This window comes from Oncorhynchus nerka, linkage group LG13, assembly GCF_034236695.1.
Source record: "Oncorhynchus nerka isolate Pitt River linkage group LG13, Oner_Uvic_2.0, whole genome shotgun sequence".
Lineage (NCBI taxonomy): Eukaryota > Metazoa > Chordata > Actinopteri > Salmoniformes > Salmonidae > Oncorhynchus > Oncorhynchus nerka.
Window position 1 is genome coordinate 5,925,102 of NC_088408.1, and position 18,963 is coordinate 5,944,064.

General features: G+C 46.8%; 1 protein-coding gene across 3 annotated transcripts in view; it reads right to left on the reverse strand.

Annotated features, from left to right (window-relative positions):
- Positions 1 to 18,963, reverse strand: part of snx17 (sorting nexin 17) — a 103,108-nt gene that overhangs the window by 68,308 nt on the left and 15,837 nt on the right. For all 3 annotated transcript variants that reach the window (XR_010465519.1, XM_065026143.1, XM_065026144.1), the window contains exon 5: positions 2,685 to 2,749. Coding sequence is in view for 2 of the 3 variants with exons in the window: in XM_065026143.1 (XP_064882215.1) it covers positions 2,685 to 2,749 (65 nt within the window). In the remaining variant the exon portion in view is untranslated. The remainder of the gene's footprint in view (positions 1 to 2,684; positions 2,750 to 18,963) is intronic.

The window sequence follows — 18,963 nt, forward strand, 5'->3', positions numbered from 1 at the left end:
CAATGTTCCATCTATATGCTAACAAGCAACTGAGGAAACAGTTTTCTAGGAAAGGAACGCAGTTAACAAAAAGCTCTGGGTATAACACACACACACACACAGGATCGATTCTCTCTGTAACGTCTTCTGTGTTTTAGAGAAGAAATCTAGAATACCATTCAACATAAGTATGTTTGTACATCATGATTTGGCATACTGTATGACAGTAATGTACACACAATGACTCATAACTCCTGTCACATTTAAAACATCTGTTCTTCCTTCGTTAATGGCAGATTACACAGTGCACACGGTAGAGGGGATTCAACTCCTACACTGGCTGTGTGTCACTGGGTGGCTCAAACTGACCAATGGTGGTGAGGTTGTGTCACCGTAGTGATGTGTCTGAAATAATCGTTTAACACTAGAGTTCACACACACACACCACACACACACACGAGAATAGAATGAGCAGCCGTCCCCAAAAAACCCTGCCTACATTGTCCACCATGCTGTTTTCTATCCCCTTCCACCCCCCCCCCCCCCCCCCCCCACCCCACCCACACACACACACACGCATGCACCCACACATCCACGTGTGAACTATGACGAACATTGTGAATGTCAAACTGTGGCTGATAACTATTACCAAGACTGAAGCAATTACTGAGTCAGCAGTGTGTGTGTGTGTGTGTTGTGTGTGTGTGTGGGTATTTGTGCCACATGGCTAACAGAGCATCAAACAGCCAACAGCCTGCTGCGGAGTCTGTTTTACGTAGAACAGAACTGACACACACTGTTGAACACTTCAACTGGCTCTGCACGCACAACGACTGATGCTACGAGACTTATTCATTATCGCTAAATACTGCACAATGTAAAACACTTGCTCTCCAAAACATAAATATTGGTGATATTTATGAAATAATAAATATATATATAAATTCAGCAAAGAAAAGAAACGTCCCTTTTTCAGGACTCTGTCTTTCAAAGATAATTTGTAAAAACCAAATTACTTCACAGATCTTCATTGTAAAGGGTTTAAACACGGTTTCCCATGCTTGTTCAATGAACCATAAACAATTAATGAACATGTACCTGTGGAACGGTCGTTAAAGACACTAACAGCTTACGACGGTAGGAAATTAAGGTCACAGTTATGAAAACTTAGGACACTAAAGAGGCCTTCCTACTGACTGAAAAACACCAACAGAAAGATTCCCAGGGTCCCTGCTCATCTGGGTGAACGTGCCTTAGGCATGCTGCAAGGAGGCATGAGGACTGCAGATGTGGCCAGGGCAATAAATGGCAATGTCCGTACTGTGAGACGCCTAAGAGAGCGCTACAAGGAGACAGGACGGACAGCTGATCGTCCTTGCAGTGGCAGACCACGTGTAACAACACCTGCACAGGATCGGTACATCCAAACATCACACCTGCGGGACAGGTACAGGATGGTAACAAAACCGCCGGAGTTACACCAGGAACGCACAATCCCTCCATCAGTAGAAGGAATGAGCGTTACACCGAGGCCTGTGCTCTGGAGCAGGATCAATTTGGACGTGGAGGGTCCGCCATGGTCTGGGGCGGTGTGTCACAGCATCATCGGACTGAGCTTGTTGTCATTACAGGCAATCTCAACGCTGTGCGTTACAGGGAAGACATCCTCCTCCCTCATGTGGTACCCTTCCTGCAGGCTCATCCTGACATGACCCTCCAGCATGACAACGCTGTGTGTTACAGGGAAGACATCCTCCTCCCTCATGTGGTTCCCTTCCTGCAGGCTCATCCTGACATGACCCTCCAGCATGACAACGCTGTGTGTTACAGGGAAGACATCCTCCTCCCTCATGTGGTACCCTTCCTGCAGGCTCATCCTGACATGAACCTCCAGCATCACAATGCCACCAGCCATACTGCTGGTTCTGTGTGTGATTTCCTGCAAGACAGGTTCTGCCATGGTCAGCGAAGAGCCTGGATCTCAATCCCATTAAGCACTTCTGGGACCTTTTGGATCGGAGGGTGAGGGCTAGGGCCAGAAATGTCCGAAAACTTGCAGCTGCCTTGGTGGAAGAGTTGGGTAACTTCTCACAGCAAGAACTGGCAAATCTGGTGCAGTCCATAAGGAGGAGATGCACTGCAGTACCTAATGCAGCTGGTGGCCACACCAGATACTGACTGTTACTTTTGATTTTGACCACCCCTTTGTTCAGGGACACATTATTCCATTTCTGTCAGTCACGTGTCTGTGGAACTTGTTCAGTTTATGTCTCAGTTGTTGAATCTTGTTATGTTCATACAAATATTTACACATTTGAAGTTTTCTGAAAATAAAATGCAGTTGACAGTGAGAGGACGTTTCTTTTTTTTGCTGAGTTTAGATATTCTATTCTACCGAGCCATTTACTTTTTATTCATGTCTTCTCTTATCTCTTTTGGTTGTTGCATTATCGAGAGGGAACCTGCAAGGAAGCATTTCATTGGACGGTGTGGGTACGACTGATATAACTTAAAAACACCCACAGCTTCCTGATGAACTGACACACATGCCTCCTGACGAGACGTCCTACGTAGAACAGAACTGCTCTGAACATAGATCAGCTACGTTGAACAGAACAAATACACAGCCGGGAGTAAAGGACAGCTAGCTACAGACAGAACAGTAAGAAAGCCAGGGGGTAATAACAACTAGCTACAGTACCAACCTGCTGGGCTTTCCTTAGAAAGCTGTTGAACATCTCGGAGGCGCCGAGCATGGGGTCCTGCCGCACTGTTGGAGGAGAGAGAGAGAAGATTATAAAAGAGAAACTGGAGATTCTCTTTTTCCCCCTCTCTCACCTGTCCATCTCCTCATTTAAAATGTCATGCCGCCACTTGTCCAAAAACTATGTTGGTATTTGGTTTCATTAGTCCATTGTTGACATAAGCAAAACATTTTGGGACCGTCAGCAAATCAGGGTTTCAAGATATGTAACTTTCAAAATACAGAAATCATCCCTGTATGAAATCAAACGATGCATTTTGCATCATCATACGAGGAAAGTTCCTCAATGACACCTTGATAAGATCATTACCTGACAATATCTCACCACTCATTGTACTGGGTGACTTCAACTTCCATACTTCGACTCATTTCTTTCCACCTCTTTCTTTCCCCGGCTTGCCTCTTTTGACCTCACCCTTTTCCCAATCCCCCTCCCACTCACAAGGCAGGCAATATGCTTGACCTCATCTTTAGGTCAAGCATATTCGCCTACTGATCTCACTGCAACCCCCCCCCCCCTCCAGGTCTCTGATCATTACTTTCTATTTCTCGCTCTTCCAACATTACCCACTCAGCCCCTACCCAGATGGTCATGCACCGTCGTAATCTTCGCTCGCTTTCCCCAACTGCTCTCCTCTTCTATTCCATCATCACATCCTTCCCCTAAATCCTTCTCCCTCCTGTCTGCCTCGTCAACCCTACCCTCCTCCCTCCCCTCCTGCTCTTTGGCTGAGTGACTCACTGAGTGATCACAGAACAGGGCTGCAGATAGCTGAGGAAAAGTACATTTTTAGAGGTTCCATCCTCCTTCCACTCTCTCCTTCATTTTCTTCTTCTGTATCTGCTGCTGAAGCCCCTTCCTCTAAATTCTGCCTCTGCCTCCAACCCTGGGAAACTTCTTCACCTTCTCCCGTCCTTAATCCTCCACCCCCTCCCTTCCTTTCTGCAGATGACTTTGTCAACCACTTTGAAAAAAAAGGTTAACGACATCATTCACTCAGCCAACTGAGTCCACTCACAGGGAACTTTCCTTGTCCTCTTTTTACCCTCGCTCTCCAGATGAAATCCTGTGACTAGTGATGTCCAGCCACCGGACAATCTGCCCATTCGACCCCATCCCTTCTTCCCTTCTCTAGACTTTCTCTGGAGACCTACTCCCATTCCTCATCAACTCTACCCTGACCACTTGCTGCGGCCCCCCTCACTTCAAGGTGGCCGGAGTCGCTCCCCTCCTCAAGAAACCAAGACTCGACCCCTCTGACGTCAAAAACGTCTGGTACCCCTTTCTTTCTAAAACACTTGAGCGTGCTCCCTCTTACCAAATCTCTCGTTATTTCTCTCCGAATTATCTCTTTGACCCTAACCAGTCAGGCTTCAAGACGGGGTCACTCAGAGACTGGTCTTCACTACACCACGGAGGCTCTCCGCAGCCAAAGCTGGCTGACTCCTCATCCTCCTAGATCTCTCCTCTGCCTTCAACACTGTGATCCATCAGATCCTCCTTTTCGCTATTCACTACACGACTGAGGCTCTCCGCAGCCAAAGCTGGCTGACTCCTCATCCTCCTAGATCTCTCCGCTGCCTTCAACACTGTGATCCATCAGATCCTCCTTTTCGCTATTCACTACACGACTGAGGCTCTCCGCAGCCAAAGCTGGCTGACTCCTCATCCTCCTAGATCTCTCCGCTGCCTTCAACACTGTGATCCATCAGATCCTCCTTTTCGCTATTCACTACACGACTGAGGCTGTCACTCTGCTACCATTGCTATGTGGATGACAACTACTTTTCACATTCCCCGCTTCTGATAACCAGGTGGCGACACGCATCTCTGCGTACTTGACAGATATCTCAGCTTGGATGTTGGCCCACCACCTCAAGCTCAACCTCAACAAGATAGAGCTGCCAGGGAAGACCTGTCCGCTCGACCTCTCCATCAGAGTTTGGTGTCCCCCTCCCAGGGTGCAAAGAACCTTAGCGTGACCCTGGACCACCCTGTCGTTCTCTGCAAACATCATAGTAGGGAATCACTCCTGGGGTTTCATGCTCTACGACATCTGTAGAGTACGACCTTACCTCACACAGGAAGCGGTGCAGGTCCTAATCCAGGTACTCGTCATATCCAACATCACTACTCTGGACGGCTCTGACTTATACGTGGACAACTACAAATACTTAGGTGTCTGGTTAGACTGTAAACTCTCCTTCCAGACCCATATCAAAAATCTCCAATCCAAAGTTAAATCTAGAATTGGCTCCTATTTCGCAACAAAGCATCCTTCACTCATGCTGCCAAACATACCCTTGTAAAACTGACCATACTACCAATCCTCGACTTTGGCGATGTCATTTACAAAATAGCCTCCAATACCCTACTCAACAAATTGGATGCAGTCTATCACAGTGCAATCCGTTTTGTCACCAAAGCCCCATATACTACCCACCATTGCGACCTGTACGCTCTCGTTGGCTGGCCCTCGCTTCATACTCGTCGCCAAACCCACTGGCTCCATGTCATCTACAAGACCCTGCTAGGTAAAGTCCCCCTTATCTCAGCTCGCTGGTCACCATAGCATCTCCCACCTGTAGCACACGCTCCAGCAGGTATATCTCTAGTCACCCCCAAAACCAATTCTTTCTTTGGCCGCCTCTCCTTCCAGTTCTCTGCTGCCAATGACTGGAACGAACTACAAAAATCTCTGAAACTGGAAACACTTATCTCCCTCACTAGCTTTAAGCACCAACTGTCAGAGCATCTTACAGATTACTGCACCTGTACATAGCCCACCTATAATTTAGCCCAAACAACTACCTCTTTCCCAACTGTATTTAATTTATTTATTTATTTTGCTCCTTTGCACCCCATTATTTTTATTTCTACTTTGCACATTCTTCCATTGCAAAACTACCATTCCAGTGTTTTACTTGCTATATTGTATTTACTTTGCCACCATGGCCTTTTTTGCCTTTACCTCCCTTCTCACCTAATTTGCTCACATTGTATATAGACTTGTTTATACTGTATTATTGACTGTATGTTTGTTTTACTCCATGTGTAACTCTGTGTCGTTGTATGTGTCGAACTGCTTTGCTTTATCTTGGCCAGGTCGCAATTGTAAATGAGAACTTGTTCTCAACTTGCCTACCTGGTTAAATAAAGGTGAAATAAAAAAATAAAACATCCATCTGGACTACTGCAACTTATCCAGAAGGTTGCAGCCCGTCAGGTGTTCAACTTTCTCAAGTTCTCCCATGTCACCCTGCTCCTCCGTACACTCCACTGGCTTCAGTGGAGTGTACGCATCCTCTGAAAGACCATGGAATAGCAAGAGGAACCGCCCCTCCCTACCTTCAGGCTATGCTCAAACCCAACTTCCCAACCCACCTCTGGTCTCTTGGCCATTCCACCCCTACAGGAGGTCAGCTTCTGCTCAGTCAAAGCTCTTCCCTATCCCGTCACCCCAATGGAGGAAACAGCTGCCCCCTGATGCTAAGAGTCCCTGCCCATCTTCCGAAAACGTCTGCAACCCAACCTCAAAGATAATCTTAAAGATATGTCTTACGACTGTGCTGTGGTCGTCTCACCTAGCTACTTACTATGACTGTGCTGTGGTCGTCTCACCTAGCTACTTACTATGACTGTGCTGTGGTCGTCTCACCTAGCTACTTACTATGACTGTGCTGTGGTCGTCTCACCTAGCTACTTACTATGACTGTGCTGTGGTCGTCTCACCTAGCTACTTACTATGACTGTGCTGTGGTCGTTTCTCTTAGCTACTTACGACTGTGATGTGGTCGTCTCACCTAGCTACTTACTATGACTGTGCTGTGGTCGTTTCTCTTAGCTACTTACGACTGTGATGTGGTCGTCTCACCTAGCTACTTAGTATGACTGTGCTGTGGTCGTCTCACCTAGCTACTTACTATGACTGTGCTGTGGTCGTCTCACCTAGCTACTTACTATGACTGTGCTGTGGTCGTTTCTCTTAGCTACTTACGACTGTGATGTGGTCGTCTCACCTAGCTACTTACTATGACTGTGCTGTGGTCGTTTCTCTTAGCTACTTACGACTGTGATGTGGTCGTCTCACCTAGCTACTTAGTATGACTGTGCTGTGGTCGTCTCACCTAGCTACTTACTATGACTGTGATGTGGTCGTCTCACCTAGCTACTTAGTATGACTGTGCTGTGGTCGTCTCACCTAGCTACTTACTATGACTGTGATGTGGTCGTCTCACCTAGCTACTTACTATGACTGTGATGTGGTCGTCTCACCTAGCTACTTACTATGACTGTGCTGTGGTCGTTTCTCTTAGCTACTTACGACTGTGATGTGGTCGTCTCACCTAGCTACTTACTATGACTGTGATGTGGTCGTCTCACCTAGCTACTTACTATGACTGTGATGTGGTCGTCTCACCTAGCTACTTACTATGACTGTGATGTGGTCGTCTCACCTAGCTACTTACTATGACTGTGCTGTGGTCGTCTCACCTAGCTACTTACTATGACTGTGCTGTGGTCGTTTCTCTTAGCTACTTACGACTGTGATGTGGTCGTCTCACCTAGCTACTTACTATGACTGTGCTGTGGTCGTCTCACCTAGCTACTTACTATGACTGTGCTGTGGTCGTCTCACCTAGCTACTTACTATGACTGTGCTGTGGTCGTCTCACCTAGCTACTTACTATGACTGTGCTGTGGTCGTCTCACTTAGCTACTTACGACTGTGATGTGGTCGTCTCACCTAGCTACTTACTATGACTGTGCTGTGGTCGTCTCACCTAGCTACTTACTATGACTGTGCTGTGGTCGTTTCTCTTAGCTACTTACGACTGTGATGTGGTCGTCTCACCTAGCTACTTACTATGACTGTGCTGTGGTCGTTTCTCTTAGCTACTTACGACTGTGATGTGGTCGTCTCACCTAGCTACTTACTATGACTGTGATGTGGTCGTCTCACCTAGCTACTTACTATGACTGTGCTGTGGTCGTCTCACCTAGCTACTTACTATGACTGTGCTGTGGTCGTTTCTCTTAGCTACTTACGACTGTGATGTGGTCGTCTCACCTAGCTACTTACTATGACTGTGCTGTGGTCGTCTCACCTAGCTACTTACTATGACTGTGATGTGGTCGTCTCACTTAGCTACTTACTATGACTGTGCTGTGGTCGTCTCACCTAGCTACTTACTATGACTGTGCTGTGGTCGTCTCACCTAGCTACTTACTATGACTGTGCTGTGGTCGTCTCACCTAGCTACTTACTATGACTGTGCTGTGGTCGTTTCTCTTAGCTACTTACGACTGTGATGTGGTCGTCTCACCTAGCTACTTACTATGACTGTGCTGTGGTCGTCTCACTTAGCTACTTACGACTGTGATGTGGTCGTCTCACTTAGCTACTTACGACTGTGATGTGGTCGTCTCACCTAGCTACTTACGACTGTGATGTGGTCGTCTCACTTAGCTACTTACGACTGTGATGTGGTCGTCTCACCTAGCTACTTACTACGACTGTGCTGTGGTCGTCTCACCTAGCTACTTACTACGACTGTGCTGTGGTCGTTTCACCTAGCTACTTACGAATGTGATGTGGTCGTCTCACCTAGCTACTTACTATGACTGTGCTGTGGTCGTTTCTCTTAGCTACTTACTATGACTGTGATGTGGTCGTCTCACTTAGCTACTTACTATGACTGTGCTGTGGTCGTCTCACCTAGCTACTTACTATGACTGTGATGTGGTCGTCTCACTTAGCTACTTACTATGACTGTGCTGTGGTCGTCTCACCTAGCTACTTACTATGACTGTGCTGTGGTCGTCTCACCTAGCTACTTACTATGACTGTGATGTGGTCGTCTCACCTAGCTACTTACTATGACTGTGCTGTGGTCGTCTCACCTAGCTACTTACTATGACTGTGCTGTGGTCGTCTCACCTAGCTACTTACTATGACTGTGCTGTGGTCGTCTCACCTAGCTACTTACTATGACTGTGCTGTGGTCGTCTCACCTAGCTACTTACTATGACTGTGCTGTGGTCGTCTCACCTAGCTACTTACTATGACTGTGATGTGGTCGTCTCACCTAGCTACTTACTATGACTGTGCTGTGGTCGTTTCTCTTAGCTACTTACGACTGTGATGTGGTCGTCTCACCTAGCTACTTACTATGACTGTGATGTGGTCGTCTCACCTAGCTACTTACTATGACTGTGATGTGGTCGTCTCACCTAGCTACTTACTATGACTGTGATGTGGTCGTCTCACCTAGCTACTTACGACTGTGCTGTGGTCGTCTCACCTAGCTACTTACTATGACTGTGCTGTGGTCGTTTCTCTTAGCTACTTACGACTGTGATGTGGTCGTCTCACCTAGCTACTTACTATGACTGTGCTGTGGTCGTCTCACCTAGCTACTTACTACGACTGTGCTGTGGTCGTTTCACCTAGCTACTTCTCACCTAGCTACTTACTATGACTGTGCTGTGGTCGTTTCTCTTAGCTACTTACTATGACTGTGATGTGGTCGTCTCACTTAGCTACTTACTATGACTGTGCGGTGGTCGTCTCACCTAGCTACTTACTATGACTGTGATGTGGTCGTCTCACCTAGCTACTTACGACTGTGCTGTGGTCGTCTCACCTAGCTACTTACGACTGTGCTGTGGTCGTCTCACCTAGCTACTTACTATGACTGTGCTGTGGTCGTCTCACCTAGCTACTTACTATGACTGTGCTGTGGTCGTCTCACCTAGCTACTTACTATGACTGTGCTGTGGTCGTCTCACCTAGCTACTTACTATGACTGTGATGTGGTCGTCTCACTTAGCTACTTACTATGACTGTGCTGTGGTCATCTCACCTAGCTACTTACTATGACTGTGCTGTGGTCGTCTCACCTAGCTACTTACTATGACTGTGCTGTGGTTGTCTCACCTAGCTACTTACGACTGTGCTGTGGTCGTCTCACCTAGCTACTTACTATGACTGTGCTGTGGTCGTCTCACCTAGCTACTTACTATGACTGTGCTGTGGTCGTCTCACCTAGCTACTTACTATGACTGTGCTGTGGTCGTCTCACCTAGCTACTTACTATGACTGTGCTGTGGTCGTCTCACCTAGCTACTTACTATGACTGTGCTGTGGTCGTCTCTCTTAGCTACTTACGACTGTGATGTGGTCGTCTCACCTAGCTACTTACTATGACTGTGCTGTGGTCGTCTCACCTAGCTACTTACTATGACTGTGCTGTGGTCGTCTCACCTAGCTACTTACGACTGTGCTGTGGTCGTCTCACCTAGCTACTTACGACTGTGCTGTGGTCGTCTCACCTAGCTACTTACGACTGTGATGTGGTCGTCTCACCTAGCTACTTACTATGACTGTGCTGTGGTCGTTTCTCTTAGCTACTTACGACTGTGATGTGGTCGTCTCACCTAGCTACTTACTATGACTGTGATGTGGTCGTCTCACCTAGCTACTTACTATGACTGTGATGTGGTCGTCTCACCTAGCTACTTACTATGACTGTGCTGTGGTCGTCTCACCTAGCTACTTACTATGACTGTGCTGTGGTCGTTTCTCTTAGCTACTTACTATGACTGTGCTGTGGTCGTTTCTCTTAGCTACTTACTATGACTGTGCTGTGGTCGTCTCACCTAGCTACTTACTATGACTGTGCTGTGGTCGTCTCACCTAGCTACTTACGACTGTGCTGTGGTCGTCTCACCTAGCTACTTACGACTGTGCTGTGGTCGTCTCACCTAGCTACTTACTGTGATGTGGTCGTCTCACCTAGCTACTTACTATGACTGTGCTGTGGTCGTCTCACCTAGCTACTTACTATGACTGTGATGTGGTCGTCTCACTTAGCTACTTACTATGACTGTGCTGTGGTCGTCTCACCTAGCTACTTACTATGACTGTGCTGTGGTCGTCTCACCTAGCTACTTACTATGACTGTGCTGTGGTCGTCTCACCTAGCTACTTACGACTGTGATGTGGTCGTCTCACCTAGCTACTTACTATGACTGTGCTGTGGTCGTCTCACCTAGCTACTTACTATGACTGTGATGTGGTCGTCTCACTTAGCTACTTACTATGACTGTGCTGTGGTCGTCTCACCTAGCTACTTACTATGACTGTGCTGTGGTCGTCTCACCTAGCTACTTACTATGACTGTGCTGTGGTCGTCTCACCTAGCTACTTACTATGACTGTGCTGTGGTCGTCTCACCTAGCTACTTACTATGACTGTGCTGTGGTCGTTTCTCTTAGCTACTTACGACTGTGATGTGGTCGTCTCACCTAGCTACTTACTATGACTGTGCTGTGGTCGTCTCACCTAGCTACTTACTATGACTGTGCTGTGGTCGTCTCACCTAGCTACTTACGACTGTGCTGTGGTCGTCTCACCTAGCTACTTACGACTGTGCTGTGGTCGTCTCACCTAGCTACTTGTGCTGTGGTCGTCTCACCTAGCTACTTACTATGACTGTGCTGTGGTCGTTTCTCTTAGCTACTTAGCTGTGATGTGGTCTCTCACCTAGCTACTTACTATGACTGTGATGTGGTCGTCTCACCTAGCTACTTACTATGACTGTGCTGTGGTCGTCTCACCTAGCTACTTACTATGACTGTGCTGTGGTCGTCTCACCTAGCTACTTACGACTGTGCTGTGGTCGTCTCACCTAGCTACTTACGACTGTGCTGTGGTCGTCTCACCTAGCTACTTACGACTGTGCTGTGGTCGTCTCACCTAGCTACTTACGACTGTGATGTGGTCGTCTCACCTAGCTACTTACTATGACTGTGCTGTGGTCGTTTCTCTTAGCTACTTACGACTGTGATGTGGTCGTCTCACCTAGCTACTTACTATGACTGTGCTGTGGTCGTCTCACCTAGCTACTTACTATGACTGTGCTGTGGTCGTCTCACCTAGCTACTTACGACTGTGCTGTGGTCGTCTCACCTAGCTACTTACGACTGTGCTGTGGTCGTCTCACCTAGCTACTTACTATGACTGTGCTGTGGTCGTCTCACCTAGCTACTTACTATGACTGTGCTGTGGTCGTCTCACCTAGCTACTTACTATGACTGTGATGTGGTCGTCTCACCTAGCTACTTACTATGACTGTGCTGTGGTCATCTCACCTAGCTACTTACTATGACTGTGCTGTGGTCGTCTCACCTAGCTACTTACTATGACTGTGCTGTGGTTGTCTCACCTAGCTACTTACGACTGTGCTGTGGTCGTCTCACCTAGCTACTTACTATGACTGTGCTGTGGTCGTCTCACCTAGCTACTTACTATGACTGTGCTGTGGTCGTCTCACCTAGCTACTTACTATGACTGTGCTGTGGTCGTCTCACCTAGCTACTTACTATGACTGTGCTGTGGTCGTCTCACCTAGCTACTTACTATGACTGTGCTGTGGTCGTCTCTCTTAGCTACTTACGACTGTGATGTGGTCGTCTCACCTAGCTACTTACTATGACTGTGCTGTGGTCGTCTCACCTAGCTACTTACTATGACTGTGCTGTGGTCGTCTCACCTAGCTACTTACGACTGTGCTGTGGTCGTCTCACCTAGCTACTTACGACTGTGCTGTGGTCGTCTCACCTAGCTACTTACGACTGTGATGTGGTCGTCTCACCTAGCTACTTACTATGACTGTGCTGTGGTCGTTTCTCTTAGCTACTTACGACTGTGATGTGGTCGTCTCACCTAGCTACTTACTATGACTGTGATGTGGTCGTCTCACCTCTACCTAGACTGTGATGTGGTCTTACTTACTATGACTGTGCTGTGGTCGTCTCACCTAGCTACTTACTATGACTGTGCTGTGGTCGTTTCTCTTAGCTACTTACTATGACTGTGCTGTGGTCGTTTCTCTTAGCTACTTACTATGACTGTGCTGTGGTCGTCTCACCTAGCTACTTACTATGACTGTGCTGTGGTCGTCTCACCTAGCTACTTACGACTGTGCTGTGGTCGTCTCACCTAGCTACTTACGACTGTGCTGTGGTCGTCTCACCTAGCTACTTACGACTGTGATGTGGTCGTCTCACCTAGCTACTTACTATGACTGTGCTGTGGTCGTCTCACCTAGCTACTTACTATGACTGTGATGTGGTCGTCTCACTTAGCTACTTACTATGACTGTGCTGTGGTCGTCTCACCTAGCTACTTACTATGACTGTGCTGTGGTCGTCTCACCTAGCTACTTACTATGACTGTGCTGTGGTCTCTCACCTAGCTACTTACGACTGTGCTGTGGTCGTCTCACCTAGCTACTTACGACTGTGCTGTGGTCGTCTCACCTAGCTACTTACGACTGTGATGTGGTCGTCTCACCTAGCTACTTACTATGACTGTGCTGTGGTCGTCTCACCTAGCTACTTACTATGACTGTGATGTGGTCGTCTCACTTAGCTACTTACTATGACTGTGCTGTGGTCGTCTCACCTAGCTACTTACTATGACTGTGCTGTGGTCGTCTCACCTAGCTACTTACTATGACTGTGCTGTGGTCGTCTCACCTAGCTACTTACTATGACTGTGCTGTGGTCGTTTCTCTTAGCTACTTACGACTGTGATGTGGTCGTCTCACCTAGCTACTTACTATGACTGTGCTGTGGTCGTCTCACCTAGCTACTTACTATGACTGTGCTGTGGTCGTCTCACCTAGCTACTTACGACTGTGCTGTGGTCGTCTCACCTAGCTACTTACGACTGTGCTGTGGTCGTCTCACCTAGCTACTTACGACTGTGCTGTGGTCGTCTCACCTAGCTACTTACTATGACTGTGCTGTGGTCGTTTCTCTTAGCTACTTACGACTGTGATGTGGTCTTCTCACCTAGCTACTTACTATGACTGTGATGTGGTCGTCTCACCTAGCTACTTACTATGACTGTGATGTGGTCGTCTCACCTAGCTACTTACTATGACTGTGATGTGGTCGTCTCACCTAGCTACTTACTATGACTGTGCTGTGGTCGTCTCACCTAGCTACTTACTATGACTGTGCTGTGGTCGTTTCTCTTAGCTACTTACTATGACTGTGCTGTGGTCGTTTCTCTTAGCTACTTACTATGACTGTGCTGTGGTCGTCTCACCTAGCTACTTACTATGACTGTGCTGTGGTCGTCTCACCTAGCTACTTACGACTGTGCTGTGGTCGTCTCACCTAGCTACTTACGACTGTGCTGTGGTCGTCTCACCTAGCTACTTACGACTGTGCTGTGGTCGTCTCACCTAGCTACTTACGACTGTGATGTGGTCGTCTCACCTAGCTACTTACTATGACTGTGCTGTGGTCGTTTCTCTTAGCTACTTACGACTGTGATGTGGTCGTCTCACCTAGCTACTTACTATGACTGTGATGTGGTCGTCTCACCTAGCTACTTATGACTGTGATGTGGTCGTCTCACCTAGCTACTTACTATGACTGTGATGTGGTCGTCTCACCTAGCTACTTACGACTGTGCTGTGGTCGTCTCACCTAGCTACTTACGACTGTGCTGTGGTCGTTTCTCTTAGCTACTTACTATGACTGTGCTGTGGTCGTCTCACCTAGCTACTTACGACTGTGATGTGGTCGTCTCACCTAGCTACTTACTATGACTGTGCTGTGGTCGTTTCTCTTAGCTACTTACGACTGTGATGTGGTCGTCTCACCTAGCTACTTACTATGACTGTGCTGTGGTCGTCTCACCTAGCTACTTACTATGACTGTGCTGTGGTCGTCTCACCTAGCTACTTACGACTGTGCTGTGGTCGTCTCACCTAGCTACTTACTATGACTGTGCTGTGGTCGTCTCACCTAGCTACTTACTATGACTGTGCTGTGGTCGTCTCACCTAGCTACTTACTATGACTGTGCTGTGGTCGTCTCACCTAGCTACTTACTATGACTGTGATGTGGTCGTCTCACTTAGCTACTTACTATGACTGTGCTGTGGTCATCTCACCTAGCTACTTACTATGACTGTGCTGTGGTCGTCTCACCTAGCTACTTACTATGACTGTGCTGTGGTTGTCTCACCTAGCTACTTACGACTGTGCTGTGGTCGTCTCACCTAGCTACTTACTATGACTGTGCTGTGGTCGTCTCACCTAGCTACTTACTATGACTGTGCTGTGGTCGTCTCACCTAGCTACTTACTATGACTGTGCTGTGGTCGTCTCACCTAGCTACTTACTATGACTGTGCTGTGGTCGTCTCACCTAGCTACTTACTATGACTGTGCTGTGGTCGTCTCTCTTAGCTACTTACGACTGTGATGTGGTCGTCTCACCTAGCTACTTACTATGACTGTGCTGTGGTCGTCTCACCTAGCTACTTACTATGACTGTGCTGTGGTCGTCTCACCTAGCTACTTACGACTGTGCTGTGGTCGTCTCACCTAGCTACTTACGACTGTGCTGTGGTCGTCTCACCTAGCTACTTACTATGACTGTGATGTGGTCGTCTCACCTAGCTACTTACTATGACTGTGCTGTGGTCGTTTCTCTTAGCTACTTACGACTGTGATGTGGTCGTCTCACCTAGCTACTTACTATGACTGTGATGTGGTCGTCTCACCTAGCTACTTACTATGACTGTGATGTGGTCGTCTCACCTAGCTACTTACTATGACTGTGCTGTGGTCGTCTCACCTAGCTACTTACTATGACTGTGCTGTGGTCGTTTCTCTTAGCTACTTACTATGACTGTGCTGTGGTCGTTTCTCTTAGCTACTTACTATGACTGTGCTGTGGTCGTCTCACCTAGCTACTTACTATGACTGTGCTGTGGTCGTCTCACCTAGCTACTTACGACTGTGCTGTGGTCGTCTCACCTAGCTACTTACGACTGTGCTGTGGTCGTCTCACCTAGCTACTTACGACTGTGATGTGGTCTCTCACCTAGCTACTTACTATGACTGTGCTGTGGTCGTCTCACCTAGCTACTTACTATGACTGTGATGTGGTCGTCTCACTTAGCTACTTACTATGACTGTGCTGTGGTCGTCTCACCTAGCTACTTACTATGACTGTGCTGTGGTCGTCTCACCTAGCTACTTACTATGACTGTGCTGTGGTCGTCTCACCTAGCTACTTACGACTGTGCTGTGGTCGTCTCACCTAGCTACTTACGACTGTGCTGTGGTCGTCTCACCTAGCTACTTACGACTGTGATGTGGTCGTCTCACCTAGCTACTTACTATGACTGTGCTGTGGTCGTCTCACCTAGCTACTTACTATGACTGTGATGTGGTCGTCTCACTTAGCTACTTACTATGACTGTGCTGTGGTCGTCTCACCTAGCTACTTACTATGACTGTGCTGTGGTCGTCTCACCTAGCTACTTACTATGACTGTGCTGTGGTCGTCTCACCTAGCTACTTACTATGACTGTGCTGTGGTCGTTTCTCTTAGCTACTTACGACTGTGATGTGGTCGTCTCACCTAGCTACTTACTATGACTGTGCTGTGGTCGTCTCACCTAGCTACTTACTATGACTGTGCTGTGGTCGTCTCACCTAGCTACTTACTATGACTGTGCTGTGGTCGTCTCACCTAGCTACTTACGACTGTGCTGTGGTCGTCTCACCTAGCTACTTACTATGACTGTGCTGTGGTCGTCTCACCTAGCTACTTACTATGACTGTGCTGTGGTCGTTTCTCTTAGCTACTTACGACTGTGATGTGGTCGTCTCACCTAGCTACTTACTATGACTGTGATGTGGTCGTCTCACCTAGCTACTTACTATGACTGTGATGTGGTCGTCTCACCTAGCTACTTACTATGACTGTGATGTGGTCGTCTCACCTAGCTACTTACTATGACTGTGCTGTGGTCGTCTCACCTAGCTACTTACTATGACTGTGCTGTGGTCGTTTCTCTTAGCTACTTACTATGACTGTGCTGTGGTCGTTTCTCTTAGCTACTTACTATGACTGTGCTGTGGTCGTCTCACCTAGCTACTTACTATGACTGTGCTGTGGTCGTCTCACCTAGCTACTTACGACTGTGCTGTGGTCGTCTCACCTAGCTACTCTACGACTGTGCTGTGGTCGACCTCACCTAGTACTAGTGTGCTGTGGTCGTCTCACCTAGCTACTTACGACTGTGATGTGGTCGTCTCACCTAGCTACTTACTATGACTGTGCTGTGGTCGTTTCTCTTAGCTACTTACGACTGTGATGTGGTCGTCTCACCTAGCTACTTACTATGACTGTGATGTGGTCGTCTCACCTAGCTACTTATGACTGTGATGTGGTCGTCTCACCTAGCTACTTACTATGACTGTGCTGTGGTCGTCTCGCCTAGCTACTTATGACTGTGATGTGGTCGTCTCACCTAGCTATCGTAAAATGGTGCGCAATATATATTCCACAAATCTAACAAAGATTTTATTCCATCTAATTGTACGTACACTTTCTTCGCAATTTGAATTATATTCATCAAAAAACTCCTATACCAACAAAACAGTGTGGCTTTGACGTCGAGAAAGTGATATGTCGTATTGGGACTTTTAGCTGGAAGGATGAACCCAATCAGAATGTTTAACAGAAACCTAAACCTGCAGTATTCCCTTTAAGATGAAAGCACTAACTAGGTCCCTTTGGATAAGAGAGACTGCTAAATTACTCAAATGTAAAAGGCAAGATCACTTTTAGATCTGGACCTCATCAATCTGTAGTAGGGTATATCTACGTGGACCTCATCAGTAGTAGGGTATATCTACGTGGACCTCATCAGTAGTAGGGTATATCTACGTGGACCTCATCAATCTGTAGTAGTAGTAGTAGGTTATATCTACGTGGACCTCATCAGTAGTAGTAGTAGTGTAGGTTATATCTACATGGACCTCAATCTGTAGTAGTAGGTTATATCTACGTGGACCTCATCAATCTGTAGTAGTAGTTCTACGTGGACCTCATCAGTAGTAGTAGTAGTAGTAGGTTATATCTACGTGGACCTCATCAGTAGTAGTAGTAGTAGGGTATATCTACGTGGACCTCAATCTGTAGTAGTAGTAGTAGTAGGGTATATTTACGTGAACCTCAATCTGTAGTAGTAGTAGGTTATATCTACGTGGACCTCAATCTGTAGTAGTAGTAGGTTATATCTATGTGGACCTCATCAGTAGTAGTAGTAGTGTAGATTATATCTACGTGGACCTCAATCTGTAGTAGTAGTTCTACGTGGACCTCATTAATCTGTAGTAGTAGTAGTAGGTTAAATCTACGTGGACCTCATCAGTAGTAGTAGTAGTTCTACATGGATCTAATCAGTAGTAGTAGTAATAGTAGTAGGTTATATCTATGTAGACCTCATCAGTAGTAGTAGTAGTAGGTTATATCTACGTGTGCCTCATCAGTAGTAGTAGTAGGTTATATCTACGTGGACCTCAATCTGTAGTAGTAGTAGTAGGGTATATCTACGTGGACCTCATCAATCTGTAGTAGTAGTTCTACGTGGACCTCATCAGTAGTAGGTTATATCTACGTGGACCTCATCAGTAGTAGTAGTAGTTCTACATGGACCTAATCAATCTGTAGTAGTAGTTCTACGTGGACCTCATCAGTAGTAGTAGTAGTAGTAGTAGGTTATATCTACGTGGACCTCATCAGTAGTAGTAGTAGTAGGTTATATCTATGTGGACCTCATCAGTAGTAGTAGTAGTGTAGATTATATCTATGTGGACCTCAATCTGTAGTAGTAGTAGTAGGTTATATCTACGTGGACCTCATCAATCTGTAGTAGTAGTTCTACGTGGACCTCATCAATCTGTAGTAGTAGTAGGATATATCTACGTGGACCTCAATCTGTAGTAGTAGTAGGTTATATCTATGTGGACCTCATCAGTAGTAGTAGTAGGTTATATCTACGTGGACCTCATCAGTAGTAGTAGTAGTAGGTTATATCTACGTGGACCTCAATCTGTAGTAGTAGTAGTAGTAGTAGGTTATATCTACGTGGACCTCATCAGTAGTAGTAGTAGTAGGTTATATCTATGTGGACCTCATCAGTAGTAGTAGTAGTAGGTTATATCTATGTGGACCTCATCAGTAGTAGTGTAGATTATATCTACGTGGACCTCATCAATCTGTAGTAGTAGGTTATATCGGCGTGGACCTCAATCTGTAGTAGTAGTAGTAGGTTATATCGGCGTGGACCTCAATCTGTAGTAGTAGTAGTAGGCTATATCGGCGTGGACCTC